General features: G+C 45.7%; 1 protein-coding gene across 3 annotated transcripts in view; it reads right to left on the reverse strand.

Moving 5' to 3' along the window:
* Positions 1-13,428, reverse strand: part of ZDHHC20 (zDHHC palmitoyltransferase 20) — a 91,519-nt gene extending 78,091 nt beyond the window's left edge. The window contains exon 1 of one of the 3 annotated variants that reach the window (XM_089775602.1): positions 13,144-13,428. In XM_089775602.1, coding sequence (XP_089631728.1) covers positions 13,144-13,261 — 118 coding nt within the window. In that variant the 5' untranslated portion in view covers positions 13,262-13,428. The remainder of the gene's footprint in view (positions 1-13,143) is intronic. The other 2 variants (XM_089775600.1, XM_089775601.1) reach the window with 2 other exon arrangements.
* Between the last annotated feature and the right edge of the window lie 6,327 nt (positions 13,429-19,755).

Below are 19,755 nucleotides of genomic sequence, written 5' to 3' on the forward strand. Positions count from 1 at the left end.
TTTCCTCATTGTCTGCACTTGGCCCCCTGGGATTTGTCTCTCCTGCATCCCTGTCCCTTGGTGCCTTCCCCTTTCTTCTTCTCCTCCTGACCTCTTCCCTTCCTCCCTCAGCACAAGTTCCCTCCCCTCCGCTCCCCACAGCCCAGCCCAGCCCCTTCCCCTCCCCCAGGGCCAGCTCTAGATTTTTTTGCTGCCCAAGCAAAACTTTTTTTGCCCCCCCCCCCCTTTTTTGTTGTCTTTTACATGTTTGCATTTTGCAATGGGTTCTTTTTTTGTTTGTTTTCATTTTTGTCCCGGCATTTTAGCCCTATAAATAGCAAATAGCATTTTCATTAATTTTTTTCCATAAAGGCAAAGGCGCTTCAAATGAACTCCCCCTTTCACTTCCTGCTGGGTCACAGCAGCCTTTTCCCTGGCCTGTCCAGCACCTCCCTATGGACAAGCACCCCTCACTCCCGACCCACAGGGGAAGCAGGGTGCAGGGTCAGCACAGAGCCAGAGGGTTGCAGGGAACAGTGAGGTGGTACAGGGGTGGTGCGGGGAATGGGAGAGACAGAGACAGAGGGACACAGGGATCAGGGGGATCAAGGTGTGTTGGAGGCACGGGGAACAGGATGCAGGGAAAGGGAGGGGCAGAGGGATCGGGATCTTGGGCCAGTGCAGGGAATGGGCAGCACAGAGCTTGGGGAGGCAGGGTGTGGGGTGCAAGGGCGGCGCAGAGCCAGAGAGTGGCAGGGAAGAGGGAGAGCAGGAGGTCCAGGGTGCAAGGGAGCAGGGGTGGCGTGGGGAATGGGAGGCATGGAGACAAAGGGGCGCGGGGCGGGCGCAGCGAGCCGGACAGTTGACAGGGAGCAGTCTCTCGCCAGTGAGGGGGCTGGGGCCATGGCAGGACTGGAGCCGGTGGGGTGGGGTGGGGCGGAGCAGGGACTGGCCACGCCACACGCCGCAGCCAGCTCCCGGGGACATGCAGCCAGAGCCAAGCTGCCACGGCCCTTTAAAATCGGCAAGGTCACGTCATGCAAGTGTCCTGGCATCTGCCAGCTTCCCACCCTCTGGCTTGCGCCCCGCCTCCTCCCATCAGAGCTGCACAAAGGCAGCCCGGTGGCAAGAATCGCCGCACTTCCCCCTTCCCGGCGGTGTTCTGCTCCTCCACTGGCCGGCGGATCGAATGGGGCCGCGCAACCCATAGTGTAGGCTTTGGCCAGCCTGTCACAACAGCCCACCGGGCCAGTCCGCCCCTGCATTCGCCAGCTGGTAAAATCTACTTGCCACAGGCGAGCAGAAGAGTGTATTTGTCGAGCCCTGATGATAGCTATTACAGGTTCAACTTCTCTTATCCAGCAACATCCGTGATCTGGCATGATTTTACTTAGCCAGATGTCCACTTTATCATAGGTGTGGCCAAATTTCCCGTGGTCCTATATAGTTTGTTTACAACCACCAGTCCTGGCTGTCAGTGTTCCATGCTGTTATTTAGCTCTAATTTACTCCTACATGTCTTCTAAGCACCTAGTAAGTAGTAGAAGTGTTGCTAATGCTGCTAGACAATATTGACCTCCCGTAAACCAGCAAATTTTCTAGTTCAGCACTGGTAAGGTCCCAAGGGTGCTGGACCAGAGAGGTTCAATCTGTAATTTCACGTGGTGAGCCTACTTACTGTATTATGGGAAGGAGTAAATAACTCTTCTTTATTTACTTTTTCTACATCAGTCATGATTTTGACACATCATAGTTCCTCTTAGTCATCTCCTTTTCCAAGCTGAAAAGTCCCAGTTTTATTAAATCTCTTCTCATATGGCAGCTGTTCCATACCCCTAATCACTTTGGTTGCCCTTTTCTGAACTTATTCCGAATATCTTTTTTAAGATGAGGCAACCACATTTGCATGCACAATACAATATGTGGGCATACCATAGATTTATATAGAGGTAATAAGATATTCTCAGTCTTATTCTGTACCCCTGTTCTAATGATTCCTAACAGCCTGTGTGCTTTTTTGACTGCTGCACACTGAGTGGATGTTTTCAGAGAACTATTCACAATGATCCCGAAACTCTCTCTTGTGTGGTAACAGCTAATTTAGTCCTCATCATATTAGACGCAGGGCTCGACAAATAATAAATAATGGTGAGTAGACTGCAACCCAGAAGAGCCGGGTTCGGGCGATCTGTGCATGCGCAGATCGCTGGACAGTGCGGCTGGTGAGCGGGGCTCGCCACAGTTCGGCGAGCCCTGATTATACGTATAGTTGGGATTATGTCTTCCAATGTGCATTACTTTGCATTTATCAACATTAAAATTGCCTTTTTGTTGCTCAGTCATCTAGTTTTAAGAGATCCTTTGGAAACTCTTCAGTCTGCTTTGGACATGGCTATCTTGCACAGTTTAATATCTGTAAATTTTGCCACTTCACTGTTTACCCCTTTCTTCAGATCATTTACAAATATATTGAATAGGATTGGTCCCTTTACAGAATCCTGGGAGACACTCGGTTCTGAAAACTGACCATTTATTCTTATCTTTTGTTTTCTGTTTTTTCATCCCTTACCAATCCATGAGGGGACCATCATTCACAGTCCATCAGTATACATTTTTGATCCCGTTTTCCACTCCATCACCATTTTTTTATTAAATTTAAAACTAAACTATCCTAGAAAAGTTGTGCATAAATATTCCACTGTTGATGCTGGTGGAACCAAATCAGCGTTAATAACGTTGGAAGCCCTTGCATATATGGGCTATTGGTATTTTCCACCAAAATCATAAAGCTTCCATGTTTAGGGGGCAGGCAAGTGAGAAAAGAGCGAGCTCACTCACAAGGGGCTTTTCAAACTCCTGTGACAGCAAGCAGAACACAGTGGAGGCATAACTGAGGCCAGCAGAAACAAGACCTGGGCTTCAAGTGTCCTTAAGATAAAGACTAGAGCAAGGGTCAGCAACCTTTCTGAGTGGTGTGCCAGGATTTAACCCTCCTGCCCAGGGCCATGCTGCTCTCCTAGAAATGGGGAGAGGCTCTTTCCATCACGTACCCAGTGGGCCACCTGGGTCAATGCAAACCTTTCCACGAACTACCAGTTGCTAATGGAAACTCACTGTTAATTACATAATTACACCCAAGCCATTTTGCTAGTGCTGCAGCTAGGGAGAACAATTTAATTTAAATTACTACATAGATGAAGTGTTTTAACTTTCTCATGGTAGTTTATTAAACTTCATTTTAATTACAGTAAAATATTATGTCCATCACAAAAGGTTTCAGTATTTTCTTTAATTATGGCAGGGGTGGGGAACCTTTTTTGGGTTGGGGGGGGTCACTGACCCACAGAAAAAAAATCAGTTGGGGACCACACAAGTGAGGAGCAAAAAAACTCCTCAAAGCCCCCAAATCCTCACTGATGGAGCCCCCAGCTGAGACACCTCACTCTTCTGGCACTCCAGCTCCCACGGGCTGAGGGAATGGGACAGCAAAGAATAAGGTTCAGGGCTTCCCACAGGCCAGATTTACTTTTCTGGTGGATTTTATGGACCCCACTCCCTTAGGTTCTGGGGTGGGAACAAAAATGAGGGGTTTAATGTGTGGGACAGGGCTGCGGGACAGGGTGAGGAGGGCCTGGGAGTATGGCAATAGGAGAGGGTAATACGAGAGGGAATTTGGAGGCAGGAGAGGGTTGAGAGAGTAATGAAGAAAAGGTCTGAGGTTGAAAATGCAGCCAAATAGCTAGTTGGGGAGAGAGGCAAAGCAGTGGGAAGTAAAGGAAAGTGCAGCTTCTGCAAAGTAAAATTGTATCCCTGCTCACATCTCCCCTCTGCTCCAGCCTCACTTTCCTCAGCCTCACAATCCCCCACCAGCCTGATCCCCTGCATCACCCCATTCCCCTTCAGTGCAACCCTTGACCCTCCCATCCTCTTTCAAACTCCCCACCCCTGTGCCCACAGCGCATTCACAGGCAGGGCAGCTGTGCTGGGGTGAGGAGTCTCTTCCCTGCCCAGACCAGCTCTTTGCCTGCAGGTTGTGGCTCTGGGGCTGCCCAGGGCTGGCTCCAGCCCAGTGAGGTGCAGCAGGGCTCCAGTTCCTCCCAACCCTGCAAACTCTATTTATAGGGCTAAAATGCTGGGACAAAAATGAAAACAAACAAAAAAAGAACGCACAGGAACTGCTACTGCAAAGCAAACCATGTCTGTGGGGACATATCAACTCCCCGCTAGGACTGCACGTGGACAGGGGCTGCTTTGTGGCAGCAGCCTCTGCCCCCCTCCACTGCCTCTGATAGAGACAGCAGCGAGGGAGAGTGTGGGTGGCACTGTGGAGAGGGTGCTGGGGGGGGAGGGAGGGAGGGAAAATCAGCTTTTAAGTCAACTACTCCCTTACATCCCTAACCAGGACCCCATTTGCTAGGCATTTTACAAATACAGAACAAAAAGACAGTCCAATCTTTTGCTTTAGATTGTAAAAATCTAAGCATAAAAGACAAAAATATTGGTTAGCTGTTCATCCTGAATCAGTCCAGGACTGGATCCACAGTTAATCCACCATTAGTGGGATGAGCACAAACTACTCTGGTTGTCTATAGTCATAATTATACTACTAGCTTTTTTCTAAGGGCTTTGGAATATCTTCAGAGTGAAGAGGTGTACAGGCTTACATAAATAAAAGGTGGAATATACAGCAAAATATTTTCCTTAAAAATGTAACAAATAAAAGATTCAGACTGACATCTTTGATTACTTTCCCTATTGAGAGGGGTTCAGTTAAGTACTGACAACAGCACTGCTGTTGTAACTATGAACCAATGCATAGAACCAATGCACTGTAGCATTGTATCAATGGCAGCAGATAGTGTGAACTGCAGTATTAAATACTCAGAGCGTTCATAATGGGTGTTTGTCTAGTATGGAACAGACTAAGGTCATACCCCAGCTCATTTTATATAGGTCACAACAATGTCTTTTGGTCACTACAAAGCCAGCAGAAATTCAAGATAAGATAGACATGAAAGGATTTGCATCTTACTATCGGTCCTGGGGAGTCACCCAGACTTCATGCACAAACAATTTTTACACTGAATGATTTCTATCAGGGATAACTGCTAATTTTAAGGATGAACCTGAACATCTATTTTATGCATAATCCAAAATTATTTAAAAATTATCAAAAAGTGTCAAGAATCATAATTATGCTGAATTGTTGGTTTCTGATATCTACTTACACCTCCTCCCTCCCTAAAACACTAACATAGAAGAACCAGATATTCCTTGTCTCCCATGACCACCTCCATCATTTTTCCTGATCTCCATCCAAGGCAATGAACTACTGTAATAAGAATCACCCGTGGAACAGAAGCACCAAATTCAGTGGCTTTACACTGGAGCCAAGAGCAAGATGAAATTTATTTGTATCACAACACAAATCTAGTCAATCATTTTCACACTGCAATTGTGTGTACATAAAGCATTTCTGGTCTCCGAGTCCATCCCTCAGATGTCCAGTAGTCCCACATCTGTGCCCTACATTTCAAGTATTATCCAAGAGGTCTGACTGAGTTTAAGTACCTGTGTTTCTTTCCTTTAGGAGTCTTTACAGTGATCAGACAGCCTTCTTAAAACCAAAATACTGCTTAGTTCAGCAGTAGAAACAGAGCATTTACAGAAAAAGGATTTTAAAACAGACATGCATGCAGACTACTTACTTACCTAAAAGCTTCCCACCCCAGATAACCTACACAAACCTAAATTCTTCAGACACCTCTAGTCTGTCTCAGTCTGGTTTCCTCAAACAAGAAAGCTGCCTCACAATATTCCTTTTAAAAACTTATCAATTCTTCTATCTGCTACATTTACAGGTCTTTTCCTGTACTGGCATTGTCTCTTAACAGCGACTCAAATGTTTACTAAGAAATGACTTATTTTGAGCCATTCTTCCCTTTCCTAACCGTTATTCCTGGCAGCTTTATTAAGCTAAATATATCCATATAGTAAACATCCCAATAACCAGGTCAACATACAGTATTTAATAGAAATGTAGGACTAAAGAAGGCCTCAATAAGTCACCAAGTCCCATTCCTTGAACTCAGGCAGGCCCAAATTTAACAGGCCCAGTTCCATCATAGGGATAAGAGAAAATGCAGAAATATTAAACTAAAAATACATAATTACAACGTGGATTTGATTTAAGTCATGATTTAAATCACTAGTTTGGAAGATTTATTTTAATCAAGGTTTTCTATGTAAAAGTGCATTCTTGTTGGTTGTTATAGCCTTAATACATATTATTCACAACTCAGAGACAGATGTAGGTTTCATTTTTAGAAGGTACACACTATACATTTTTAAACAGCAATTTATTTTTAAAACTTTTCAAATTAGTTTTAAAGCTATATCAGAAAATGAATAATTTTTTTGATTATTTCATTTACCAAAGGCAGATAGTTCATCTTAGGGATGTTAAATTGCATTTAATCAGCTAATCAAGTAGTCAATGGAATTTCCATCAACTACTTGATTAGTCAACAAAGGGGGAGAGGGGAACAGCAGAGCCACAGCAGGGTTAGCGTCTGGTCCTGGGAGTTAACCCTACTGTGGCTCTGCCTTTTAATTGTATTAAGAACTGCCAGGCTCTTAATACATTTAAAAGGCAGACACACAGTAGAATCAGCTGATTCTCTGGCAGCTCTTAAGGCGTTTAAAAAGCAGAAGTGCAGCATCTGGGTCCAGGCGCAAGCCAGGACAGCTGATTCCTGACTTGTGACAGGTTCCCCGCTACGCCTCTGTCTCCCTTGCACCATGTGAAGATGATGCTGAGAAGAGGCTTTTAAGCCGACTCGCTCCCAGCACCAGCTCCCACTCCTGTCCCCCCACCCTGTTGCCTCTCTCTGATATAAGCAGCAAGGGGGTCAGGGAAGTGACTAGTCAAGCATATGCTTATTGGGTAATTGACTAGTCACTTCCATCCCTAGTTCACCTCCCAATGACTTCATAAATATCACCAATTACCTCTTTTTTGTAATCTGCTGATTCTTATCACAAACTTATCTGTGGCTGTTTCTGGATGATGGAGGTTTTTCTTCTTTTTGCTACAGGTAATATACCGTGGGGCTATGTCTACACGACAAGTTCTCTCGCCAAAAAGTATGCTAATGAGGGACTCATTTGCATATTTTCTGCTGATCCGTTTTTGCGCTGGGGTTTGTGCGCAAAAACAAGCAGCGTGGACATTTTCTTTTTGTGCAAAAACCCCTTTTTCCTCAAGATCAATAAGGCATAGATAATATGACAAACCCTCTCATTGGAGGATAACTCTGAAACTATAGAAAATGATGGTGATCGTGAAGGTGGAGAGTCTTCAGAATCGTGTATGTTGAGGAAGAGTTCTCCCTTAACAAATTAAGCCAATGTAGTTTTTAATTATTGTTGCCATACTGCTCATTTAATTCATTGACACTCAGTACTACTTTTAAAGGGGAAACTGTAAAAGGAAGATCTGCCTTTTTCAGCTATTTACTTTTTCAATCACAACTGCATAAAAAATGATGTCATAGAGTAACAACTTTATTTTTTGCTCAAACATGAGAATTCAAGAATAATCCAGAAGGAAGACAGGCAGACCTTGAGAAAAACATTTTTATTTTATACTTCTATCAACTTGAAGATCCTGCATGTTCAGATATGTTCCTTTCATTATCTTCAACATTGCTTCCTCCTGAAAAGGAACACTTTTCGTGTGGTTTCATTCGGGCAACCGAGTCTTGCATCTCTTTGCTACAGTTTGCATTTTGCATACATGCCTGTCTTACCCAAAGGTAGAAGAACTTAATTAAAATATTCCCAAACTGTCTCTCTCTTACAGCCTGCTGCCATTATAGGTTTTCCTATTTAGAAAGAGAATGGTAAGGTTTATTTCAAATCAATGAAGACTACACTCAGAAAGACATCAACACTTCTGAAATATGCTGCTCAAACAGTTTCACTTTTGTTTCCTACTGTCTGTTCCTCCCTCTCACATTTATCTCCAGACTTCTCCTTGTCCACCCCCACCAATCTTCTATTCATTGAACTTTTTTAAACTTTGCACTTTTAGATAAAGGTAAGAAATTGGCTTGGTGTACACAAATCTGCAGAGGGACATTCATAAGGTTGAGGTCTGTTATTTCTCACCTCTATATATTTATTTATTTAAAACATTTTTGCTGTTAACAAGCATGATATCTCTGGAGACATAAATCCATAGTTTGAAAACTGATGGTATCTTCTAGATTGAGCACTGAATACCTTTGGGTAGATAGAAAGATTATCCTAAATAATCTATACAGAAGCCTTTGGAACCTAATGAGATTGAGTTCCAATAGTTCATGGTTTAGAAAACTGTTCTTAAACACTGCATGAATATATTGTCTCAGACTATAGAATTAGAATTTATAATCCCTATTCCATGAAGAGATATCTTTGAGCTATAATGTATCTTAATTAAAACTATCTTTAGATAGGATTTTTTTTTTTAATAAATCGGGTTTCTTGATAAAATGCTTTTTGAGGAAAACCTATTTACTTTCTAAAAAATTAATTGATATTTATCCACCATGCATAATTAACATAATTAACCACAGAAAGAACAGCAAGAGTAAGTACAGGAAGAGGAAGATAAACAGAATGGGGTCAGAGACAACAACAGTATTTCCCCATGTAGGTTTCTTATCTAATTTTGTTATTGAGAATTTTCTAAAAGTTAGCTCACTATATTACTCAGTGAATACATTTAGTAAGGAGAGACTATAAGGCAGGAACTATCTTTTTGTTCTGTGTTTGTACAGTGCCTAGCAAAACACGGCCCACTCACGGGCCAGCACCTCAGGGAACCAGGATAAAAAAAAAAAAACTATGGTTGTGGTCAGGGTTCGACAAACTGCTTAATCTACTCGCCAATGGCGAGTAGATTTCAGCTGGTCGCTCCGTGCGCCCCATTCACCGGTGCTTTGCGCATGCGCAGTGCCGGTTTGGTGAGTAGCTCTCACCAGGGTTTGTCAACCCCTGGTTGTGGATATAGACAAAGTATGCTCCCAAATTCTTCAGATGTCTCTTTATGCAGTTAGTACTCAAACAATCCTTTACGTGCATCCTTTCTTAACATCCTGAGTAAGATGCTGCCGTTTATGGCCCTGCTTGCCTTCCACTCCTCTTTCATTCATGCTCTCTTCCTTTCATTTTCCAACCTGTATTTTCTTTTCTAGACTTTCCTTCCGTCTGCCTCAAAATGGCCTTTTTCAAGATCAATTATATCATCTGCACAATGAGGAATGAGAAGTGAAACTGACAGTCCCGTTTCTGCCCTTGCAGAGAGCACATCACTTTCACATATTAGTGGTGCATTCCAGGGTTGTCATTATTCTTCACAATATACAGTGCTGTAGTTCACAATCCAAAAGAAAACATACATGTCATAAAAAACAAACAGTGTTACTCCTTTAAATAGATATCTACATACCAAAAGGTGGAGAGCATCCAGTAATTTTGCATTCAGAGCCATTTTGAAGGTGAGTGTTTGTTTGGTCTTTTAAATTAACTGACATATAAAAGAAAAGCATCACAAATCTACATCTCCACCCCTTGGCTACGTCTACACTGGCCCCTTTTCCGGAAGGGGCATGTTAATTTCAGCTATCGTAGTAGGGAAATCCGCGGGGGATTTAAATATCCCCCGCGGCATTTAAATAAAAATGTCCGCCGCTTTTTTCCGGCTTTTAGAAAAGCCAGAAAAGAGCGTCTACACTGGCCCCGATCCTCCGGAAAAAGCGCCCTTTTCCGGAGGCTCTTATTCCTACTTCAAAGTAGGACCCTTCAAAGTAGGAATAAGAGCCTCCGGAAAAGGGCGCTTTTTCCGGAGGATCGGGGCCAGTGTAGACGCTCTTTCTGGCTTTTCTAAAAGCCGGAAAAAAGCGGCGGACATTTTTATTTAAATGCCGCGGGGGATATTTAAATCCCCCGCGGATTTCCCTACTACGATAGCTGAAATTAACATGCCCCTTCCGGAAAAGGGGCCAGTGTAGACAAGCCCCTTGTGTTTGGGTCTACAATCAGAAAGTATTTATAACAACCAACCTTTTCCCAAGACTTCTACATAAACACAAAAAAATGCAAGTATCAACTATTTGTTCATTCATAGAAAATACAACACAATACAATAATTTATCACTTGACATGTCAAGAGTCCACTTATAACTGCAATACAACAGCAAGAACAGCCCAGTTGCACCTGCAAACATTAAAGATGAAAAATTTGCATTGAAGAGTGCAAAATTTCTTGATGATTTATGCATGCAACTGAGGGTTTTAATAAAAACAAAAAGCTCAGTTCTTCAAGGATCGCCACATAGATGGACCCTGGTTTCTGGGTAGAGTTTCATTGAACTTAGTGGGAGCACTGTGAAGGTTTAGGGATCCATCCACGGAGCTCCTTCTAAGATCATTTTCAAGGGCTTCAAGTCAGCCGCCTGAATTGAGGCTCAGAAGAGCTAGTGCTAGATCAATTCCTGACTCAAAAGACTTCCTGTACAACCTTGGGCAAGAACTTTACTCTCCATGTTTTTTAATTCCTTGCCTTTGAACAGGGAACACCCTGAGGGCTTGTCTATAGATTAAAAAACACTACACTATCAACACCAATGGGAGGAGTTCTCCTGTCATCTTAGGTAATCCACTTCCCCAAGAGGTTGTAGCTAGGTTAAAGGAAGAATTCTTCTGCCACCCTAGCACTGTCTACACAAGGACCAAGGTCATTTTAACAATGACTCTCAAGGGTGTGGATTTCTCCATATCTCTGATCTACACAGTTAAACTGACCTGATTTTCTAGTGTAGAATAGGCCTTAGATTGTCTCGTCCAATTGAAAGGTAAATTCTTCAGAGCAGGGACAGCCTCCCACTGTGCATATATACAAAATGGGGCTACAATTTCATTTGAGGTAGCTAGGTGCTATTGTAACAAATAATGTACCCAGAAATTATCCAGTGTTAGAGGCTGGCTAAAAAGTTGGTTGCAAGTGCTCTGACAATTTTAAAATAGTCTCTCTTAAAATAAGAAAGGCCCGTCCTATTTTATAAACATGTATGACTAGGAATAAGTTTACTTAGGTGAATAGTCCCATCAATGTCTCCACAAATCAGAATCAACAACACAAAATTTGGTACAGTGTCAAGGCTGTCTACATAAACATTTTATATGGAATTTGAAGATCACTCATCATTTAATCTGTTTTATTTTAACCCTTGTTACCTAAAAAAAAAAGCCTGAATATGTGTATATATAGCTAAACTAAATAGTGTGATGTCTGAAATCTAGCGTCCACACATCTTCCTTCAGATCACTCTTACTTTAAAAAAATGAAATATGATTAACAGCAGCAAAAATACAAGTCATCCAAATACTTCTGCCTATACTGAAATACTGTGGAAAATCTATCTGTAAAGGCCTTAAACATACAAGCTTGTCCAAATATCAAATATACACTGTAACTAGAAATAGAAGGGTTTCACAATACAACAGAGAAAGCAAACACATTCACACATTCTATATAAACAATTAATGCAATTACTATACAATTATTTCTATATGCCAGGGCCCCACCAACATATTATCTATGTATATAGTAGTTGAGTACTCTTCTGTCTTCCAGGTCTACTATTTTTCTGCATTTCAATACTTTTACATAGACTAGCTCGAGGTTTGAAACACTATACTACTTTATGAAATGCTTGTACAGTGCTTTGAAGTTCAGATACATTTCTATAATGTATTACTGTTATTAAATGAACAAATGATCTTAACAGTGCCATAAAAGACTTCAGACTATACTGGGATCTTGATAGAAGAAAAGGATAACTAACATCCTGAATGATACTGTCTACAAATAAGACTTATAATAATACTGTACAACATTACCAATAGCATAACAATATGAAACATTTAAGCTCTAAATCCTTTTCCCTACTGCTTTAGTCAAAAGATTTCCCTCTAATCACATTTCAGTGACACTAGGTTCTAGGATTCAATATCAAAAGAGGGACAGAATACCAAAAAACACAAAAAGTTTATTCTCTAAAACATGAACTTCTAGCCCAGTTTATTTTTAAAAGAAAACAAAAAACAGTGGTTCAGTTAAAAAATTCCCCATATCATATCAGGGGGAAATATGAATAGTACCAATGCAAAAATCTAACAAAGAGTGGCAACCCACAGGGACAGAAACCCACATGGCTGGTGAAGGAATTAACCAAAAACTGTCATAAGTTACAAGGATCACTAAAAGCAGAATTCTGAGAGGCCCTAAGTCACTTTTATTGACTTCAAGCAGCAGGGAAGCCAGTGCCTCTCCAGATCCGGTCCCTCCCAAGTCTTTTACATCCCTCTCTCAAATCCCTTCCCCACACCCCATTCCTTCCTCACTTAACTCTTCTAGGTTCTTTGGCACCCTCCTCGTGCTCCCATTTATGAGACTCAAGCCCTATTACCACCAGCACTTCGACACTCTGCTGATGCTCTCCCGGGCAGGCAGTAAGGCCGGGTGCAGCACCCTAATGCTTGCAGAAACCAAGGAACCGCTGCTGCCTCCACTCTCAAATGCTGCCAGGCTAAAAGGACGTTCTCTTTAAAAGGCACATCTGTGAAACACGCCCCAACCCCCCCCCCTCCGCCACAAGGGCAAACGGAGCTCCACACCCACCCCTCTCAGCCTGCTAGTTTCCAAGTGTGAGGCAAAGCTCCCAACTGCCGGACACAAGGAAACCCACCAACCTGGCAGCCCCAGCCAGGCAATATGCAAGCGCGGTTACCTCCCTCCACCCCGGCTGGCTGCAGTGACAGGCTGCAGCCCCGACACCACGGGGACGGACACTCCGTACCCACATTTCCCCCCAAACAGCCAGGCGGCAGCCCCCTCCCCCAAGTAGCAGGGGATCCCCGGGCGGGCCCCGAATGACACCTGTGGGTCGGCGCCTGCCCAGCCAGCGATGGGCTGAGGGAGGGGAAGCGAGACGTGGGGCCGGGGCACCGCAGAGGGCGAGGAGGCCCCCAAGCTGCCCGCCCCCGCCAGCCCGGCGAGGGGAGCGTGGCTCCCGCAGCCCTTCCCCGGCGGGCGGGCGCGGCGCAGGCACTCACACGCGCACAGCTCCACCACGTAGGCGTAGTAGGACCAGGCCACCACCAGGGCGATGAAGACCACGGGCACCCAGGCCAGCACCCGCTGGCAGCACTTGAGGACGTGGGACGGCGCCATCTTCCCTGGCGAGCCGCTGCGGGGGAGGCATCGGGGTCCGGCGCCGGCGCTGCTGGCGGGCGCTGCGGACCCTCCCGCCGCCGTCCCCGCCCCGCACGCTGAGGGGGCGGGGCTTGTGCAGCGGCCGCCCCCCGGCTGGAACTCGCTGCGGGATGGGCGGGGCCCGCTGCGCCGCAGCCGCCACGCCCGCCCAGTTCCTGCCTTCGGCAAAGCCCCTCGCGCTCCTCGCTGTGACACCGCCCCGAGCGCTCCCCCAGCCGCCGGCAGCCTCCCTGGAAGCGCTGAGCCGCCGCAGCGCTGCCCTTGTATCTTCATAAGCACATAGCCCATAGCCAGCCACTTCGCCTCCTAGCGCCCTTCGCGAGAGCCACTGACCTAACATCCACCCGCAGCCCATAACCAGCCACTTCGCCTCCTAACACCCTTCCCCCGAGAGCCACTGACCTAACATCCACCCGCCCCTCTCTTTCCAATGGGCCCCGACCCCTCCTCATGGACCAAGTAGGGTAACAGCGAGGTGAGATTCCTATAAGCAGGCTGCATACTGGATGAAAGATCAGCTGGCTGCCAAACTCGTGGCAAGTGTCTAGTAGGCTCCTGAAGGAGGCAGTCATGGGTGTGGTGCTATTCACTAATTTCATTAATGAACTGGATAAAAGAATAGCGAGTCTGCTTATAAAGTCTCAGAGAGGTAGCCCTCTGTCTTCCTTCTAACATTTTCTATTCTTGGGCAGGTTGAATTTTCTGTTAGGAGAGTTGAAATTTCTTATGTGCAACACCAATAGTGAGGTATTGTGGATGTACACCATCATAGGTGTGGAAGAAAATATATTAAAATATATTAAAACAAGGGATAGTTAATAAGGAACAAAGCTTACAATATTTAATGTGAAATCAAATAAATTAACACTACCTGGGGGTATGTCTACACTACAGCACTAATTTGAACTAATTTAGTTCGAATTAGTTAATTCGAACTAAGCTAATTCGAATTAGCACAGCTAGACCTAAAAACTAGTTCAAATTAGCATTTTGCTAATTCGAACTAGCATGTCCACATTGAGTGGACTCTGAACAGAGGTTAAGCATGGCCGGAAGCAGTGCCGGCAGGGCATCAGAGTAGGACTTAGAGCGTGGAGCTGCTGTCTCAAGCTAGCCGAGGGCTGTGCTTAAAGGGACCTGACCCCCACCCCGGACAGACAGTTCTCAGGGGTGCCCCACTTGCAAAGCAGTCCTGGCTTGGAGTGCCCAGAGTACCCACACTGGACACATCACAGCACTCGGCCATCAGCCCAGCTGCACTTGCCGCAGGCTGGGGAGAGGGGGCAATTGGGGGGGCTGCAGGAGAGCTTCCACCCCCAGAAGCCCGCAAAGCCAGCCCAGTCCTCCCCATCGGGGGCTCGTACCCCATTCCTCCCTCACCTCCTTCCACTTACCCCTTCCTAGCCCCCCTTCCTGATGTACAAAATAAAGGACACGTGTGTTCAAAAATAGAATCTCTCTTTATTGAACAAAACTGGGGGAGACTGGGAAAAGGAGGTGGGAGAGGGGAAGAGAGAGGGTGGGAGAGGGGAGGGCAACTACAATGATGAGGGGTTTGGAACAGGTCCCATATGAAGAGAGGCTAAAGAGACTGGGACTTTTCAGCTTAGAAAAGAGGAGATGGAGGGGGGATATGATAGAGGTCTATAAAAGCACGAGTGGGGTGGAGAGGGTGCATACAGAAAAGTTCTCCATTAGATCCCATAATAGAAGGACTAGAGGACACCAAAGGAAAGGAATGGGTAGCAGGCTTCAAACTAATAACAGAAAGTTCTTCTTCACAAAGCAAATAGTCAACCTGTGGAACTCTTTGCTGCAGGAGGCTGTGAAGGCTAGAACTAGAACAGAGTTTAAAGAGAAGTGAGATCAATTCATGGAGGTTGGGTCCATGGAGTGGTATTAGCCAGGGGGTAGGAGTGGTGTCCCTGCCCAAAGTTTGTGGAAGACTGGAGAGGGATGGCACGAGACAAATGGCTTGGTCACTGTCTTCGGTCCATCCCCTCCAGGGTCCCTAGGGTTGGCCGCTGTCAGCAGACAGGCTACTGGGCTAGATGGACCTTTGGTCTGACCCAGTACGGCCATTCTAAGCTCAAGGCTCAGGGTCGGGGGTCTCAGTGGACCACCTTGATTTTCATGCAAACCCTGCTCCTGGGTGGCCAGTCTGGCAGCTATCCTGCCCTAGACGGCTGCTTTCCTGTGCCTAGTGCGGAGGTCGTGGATGAGGTCCACGATGTCTGCACTGGACCAGGCAGATGCCTGCCTCTTGCGGTCCTGGGCAAGCTCCCGGGAGCCGCCAGCCTAGTCCTGGGAAGATGGGGAGGGCTGGGGGGCATTGGGTGGCTGGCTCGAGCCGTGCCAGGTTCCGGATCTGCTGGCTGGGTGCTTGCAGGCTTGCACCTGGCACCTGGCACGGGCATCGTAGCCAGCTCGTGTCCCTTTAAGGGGTCCAGGGCCGGGAGGGGGGCAATAGAGTTTCCCTGGTGTTGGCCAGAGTGGCCACCAGGGAAAGCTGGGGAGGGCTAGCCTCCCACTAGTTCGAATTAAGGGGCTACACACCCCTTAATTCGAACTGGTAAGTTCGAACTAGGCTTAGTCCTCGTAGAATGAGGTTTACCTAGTTCGAACTAAGCGCTCCGCTAGTTCGAATTAAGTTCGAACTAGCGGAGCGCTAGTGTAGCGCCTATCAAAGTTAATTTGAACTAACGTCCGTTAGTTCGAATTAACTTTGTAGTGTAGACATACCCTAGGAGTACATGTATCATCCTTTCTAACAGCTCAAGCTAGTAAAGAAATCAAAATACATATTGTCTACACATAGCACAGTTTTAAGATGCTAAACAAATCTATGAGTCAACTAGAAATAGTCGTGCTCTCCTTGCAAATACTAATACAATATTTATTGACACTGGAAAAGAGAGTAAAACTTATGCAGTTTCTATGGGGAATGTTTAGAATCCATGCTATACATGAACAACTGAAACAGACTTGTAAAAACAGATACAAGTTCTCCTGGTTTGAAACTTTCACCTTGTAGGTGTTAACAACTGAAAGAGTAGCTGTCCCAGAAAAAATTAACACATGGCTTCAGGGTTTCTAGACAGATGCATGTTTCAAAGAGCTTGCAAATAAGGTTTCATTCTGCAAAACAACTAGCATCACATCTAGTACTTGCTTCTTCTGACTCATGCAAGCCAGAACTCTGTCACGTAGCAAAGATCTGGCCTTAGCGCAAAAAAATACCACATATTAGTTAGTAACACAATTTTAAAAAAATCATTAAGGTCAGTTTTAGACATCTGCAATACTCCAAAAAATTCTGTTAAAAGAATCTTTTTTCTTTCTTACCTTCAGCCATTAACACTTATGTACACTTTGTCTGAAATGTAATCATGCAAATGTTCTGGTGCGTACACACACCTCATGCAGTCTGCTACACCCCCTCCATGCCATCCTCTAACCCAGCGAAGACTGTAATATGGAGTGCAGCAAGCGAGTCTCTCACCTTCCCCTATGCAATCTGCTCCCCCCACCCCTCCCAGCTCAACTTGGGCTGGGATAAAATCCTGCTTCTTGCAAGCACCAGCGACTGCTGGGAATCTGGACACAGCACAAACTCACCCCTCCCTCACTTCACCCCAGGACAAACAGCACAAACAAACTCCCCACTTCCACCTCATCCCAATACCAGCATCCACCCCATACAGTCAGCTTCTTAAGCTCCCTCCCTTCTCAGCCCAGGAGGCTTGAACAAAGTGCTGGGTTTCTGCCTCTCTCTCCCCTCATGCAGAAGGGACTTTCCCAACTTCCCTCCCCACTAAACCCACCAGTCAATCTCTCCTCCTCCTCTCCCCAAATTCCCCTATCCTACAGCTCTCCCCTCAGGCACTTCTTCCCTTCTCCTTATCTCCTCTCCCTACCTGTTCTCAGAGCTTCCTCATTTCAAGCAGGCAGCTATGAGGGAGTTGGCAGGAGGGTGTGTGAAGAGAAACTCCGCACCCTGAGAAGAGACATAGTATTTTCTGTCCACCTTTTTGCCCACTGGTGATATGGTGGCTGCCACAGGTGTTGAGCAGGATCCATGAGGGCAGGGTCCATGGGTAGCGCTAATTTTACTGATGGTGTAGTGCGCAGGTTGCTGATAAGCTTATGTTGGGTGTTGGACTGTGTCATTAATGAGATTTGTAATGTATCAGTCACCCTTCTGAAAAGGTCCTGAAAAGCCTGCTGAGGGAGGCGGTGACATGAAGGTATCCTCTAGAGGAGAGGAGGAGAGCTGAGTTGGCGAGTGTGATGAGCAGGGCTTGACAAACTCCATCGAGAGACACTCGGCAGCTCTGCACCGCGCATGCGTCAGACCGGCACTGCACATGCGCGAAGTGCTGGTGAATGGGGTGCACGGAGTGACCAGCTGAAATCTATTCGCCCCGGGCGAGTAGATTCAGTGGTTTGTCGAGCCCTGGTGATGAGTTGTTGGAATCATCATCACTAAATGATAATCGGTGTCAGTTTGGTCCCCAGACACATTCAGGGAGGTCAGCGAGGTGTGTCTCAAGTGAGTGTGACCAGTGGGCTGGTATTGTTGCTGCTGTTGGAGTGTTCTGAGAGATGCCCAGGGGTCCCAGTAGGACCAAGCAGGAGGCACGGGCATGAGAGGTGGTAGCCACTGGCTGGGGTGCCATTGAGGCATCAATGGTTGTGGCAGAGGTGTCCTCCATGGGGAGGAATGCCTGGGTGAGACAGAATTTAAAAGAGATACAGCTTCCTCCTCGCTATATGAAAGAAGTGCAGGAGCTGGTATATTTGCTGGAGAAAACCTGGAACATGTCGGAGAGGTGTCAGTACCGAAAAGCAGAGTAGTGGGTACTGAGGTAGCCTTTAGCCTGTCCATAGATGTAAAAGAATAAGTTTGAGGCATAGGCTGCAGGGGGTATTGCGGTAGTGAGCCTTTTGCCTTGCCAGGGCTCAGTGTGGGCACACACACTGGCAGAGTCAAGCATGGGGCTTTAGTCAACCCACTATTTTTATCAGTGGCAGAGTGTGAGGTTGGCACAGGCGGTGCAATAGCTGCCTTGAGTTTTTGTGCATGCGGCCAGGAGCTTAGGCTTGCTAGCCTGTTTCAGCATTGAAGCCAGGTCTTGGGACTCTCGGGGCGCAGTGGGTGATCGCAGCCCCAGCAAGCTCTTGTCTGGAGCCCCCACAGGGGATGAAAGTGGCTTGGAATTGTGGGATCACCCTTTCTTAGGCGAAAGGCATTCCCTGCTGACATCTGCATTTACCCTCTTAGATTGTTTAGAGGATGCAGCGCTCACAGCTGAGGCAGCTTTCACCGCCTTATCTGACATCACCATTATGAGAGTGTAAGCAGGGATGCAGAAAAACACCAGAGATTAAGTCTGGTCAGATCGCTGTTCAAGCGAAATAGCAGTCTTGCTGTATTTATTCTTTTAATCAGGGCTCCATGAAGAATGCCCTGAGGTAATCCATGTCCCCCCCTCAGGCAGTGGAGATAATCGACCGCCTGTCTGGGACGGAAAAATATAAGTGGCAGATAGGTGGTGTCTGCACGCCAGCTTCTGTTGTGTATGCCTGAGGTGGGGGTGAAGGTCTGAGGCGGAGTTGCAGATGATCTGCTAAGGCTGATAAATCAATGAATAAAATAGTAAGAACTTGTAAAAACATTAAAAGGTTAAAAAGATTAAAAAGATGGTAGGGGAAGCCCATGTAGGGCAATCCCCACAAGGGGAAAAAGCGGCCGGCCAAAAGTCTCTGCTTATTTGCGGTTCTGCCGTTTGCCACAAAGAAAAAAATCTTTTTCTTTCTCTTCTGCTGGGTAAAGATAAAGGTTTTAAAGCTAAGCCTGACTAAAAGTTTTCCCATGCTCCAGATTCTTTAGCCCAAGATCAGAGTCTGCATTCCTCTCCCAGCACCCCAGCCCTCTGACCCAGCATGATAAAAGTGAGTGAGGATGGGGGAAGGAGAGAGGATGGAGTGAGCAAGGGCAGGGCCTCAGAGAAGGGTTGGGAAGGAGGTGGGGCCAGAGTGTTTGGGTTTGAGGTAGATCCTGGATTGTATTTAAATTCAAAAAGTGATCTCATGCTTAAAAAGGTTGGATACCGTTGATCTATTGGCTGGAAGTTGAAGCTAGACAAATTCAGACTGAAAATAAGGCACATATTCTTTATCGAGGATTACCATGCATTCTCCATCACTGATAATTTTAAAATCAAGATCGGATGTTTTCATATGATATAGAAATTATTTTGGGGAAGTTTTATGGATGGTATTACCAAAAAAGTCTTTTAAGGCCATACAATCTATAATCTTGGTAAGGGAATTTAAATTGACGTAAATCATCTGACAATCTTTAGCAATACCTTTGCTATAATAGATGGAACTGTTTGAAAAGATTTCATAGATTTCAACATACAGGTCTTTCCGTTTTAGAAAACAAC

Source organism: Pelodiscus sinensis, chromosome 1, assembly GCF_052426305.1.
Source record: "Pelodiscus sinensis isolate ZL-2025 chromosome 1, ASM5242630v1, whole genome shotgun sequence".
Taxonomy (NCBI): Eukaryota; Metazoa; Chordata; order Testudines; family Trionychidae; genus Pelodiscus; species Pelodiscus sinensis.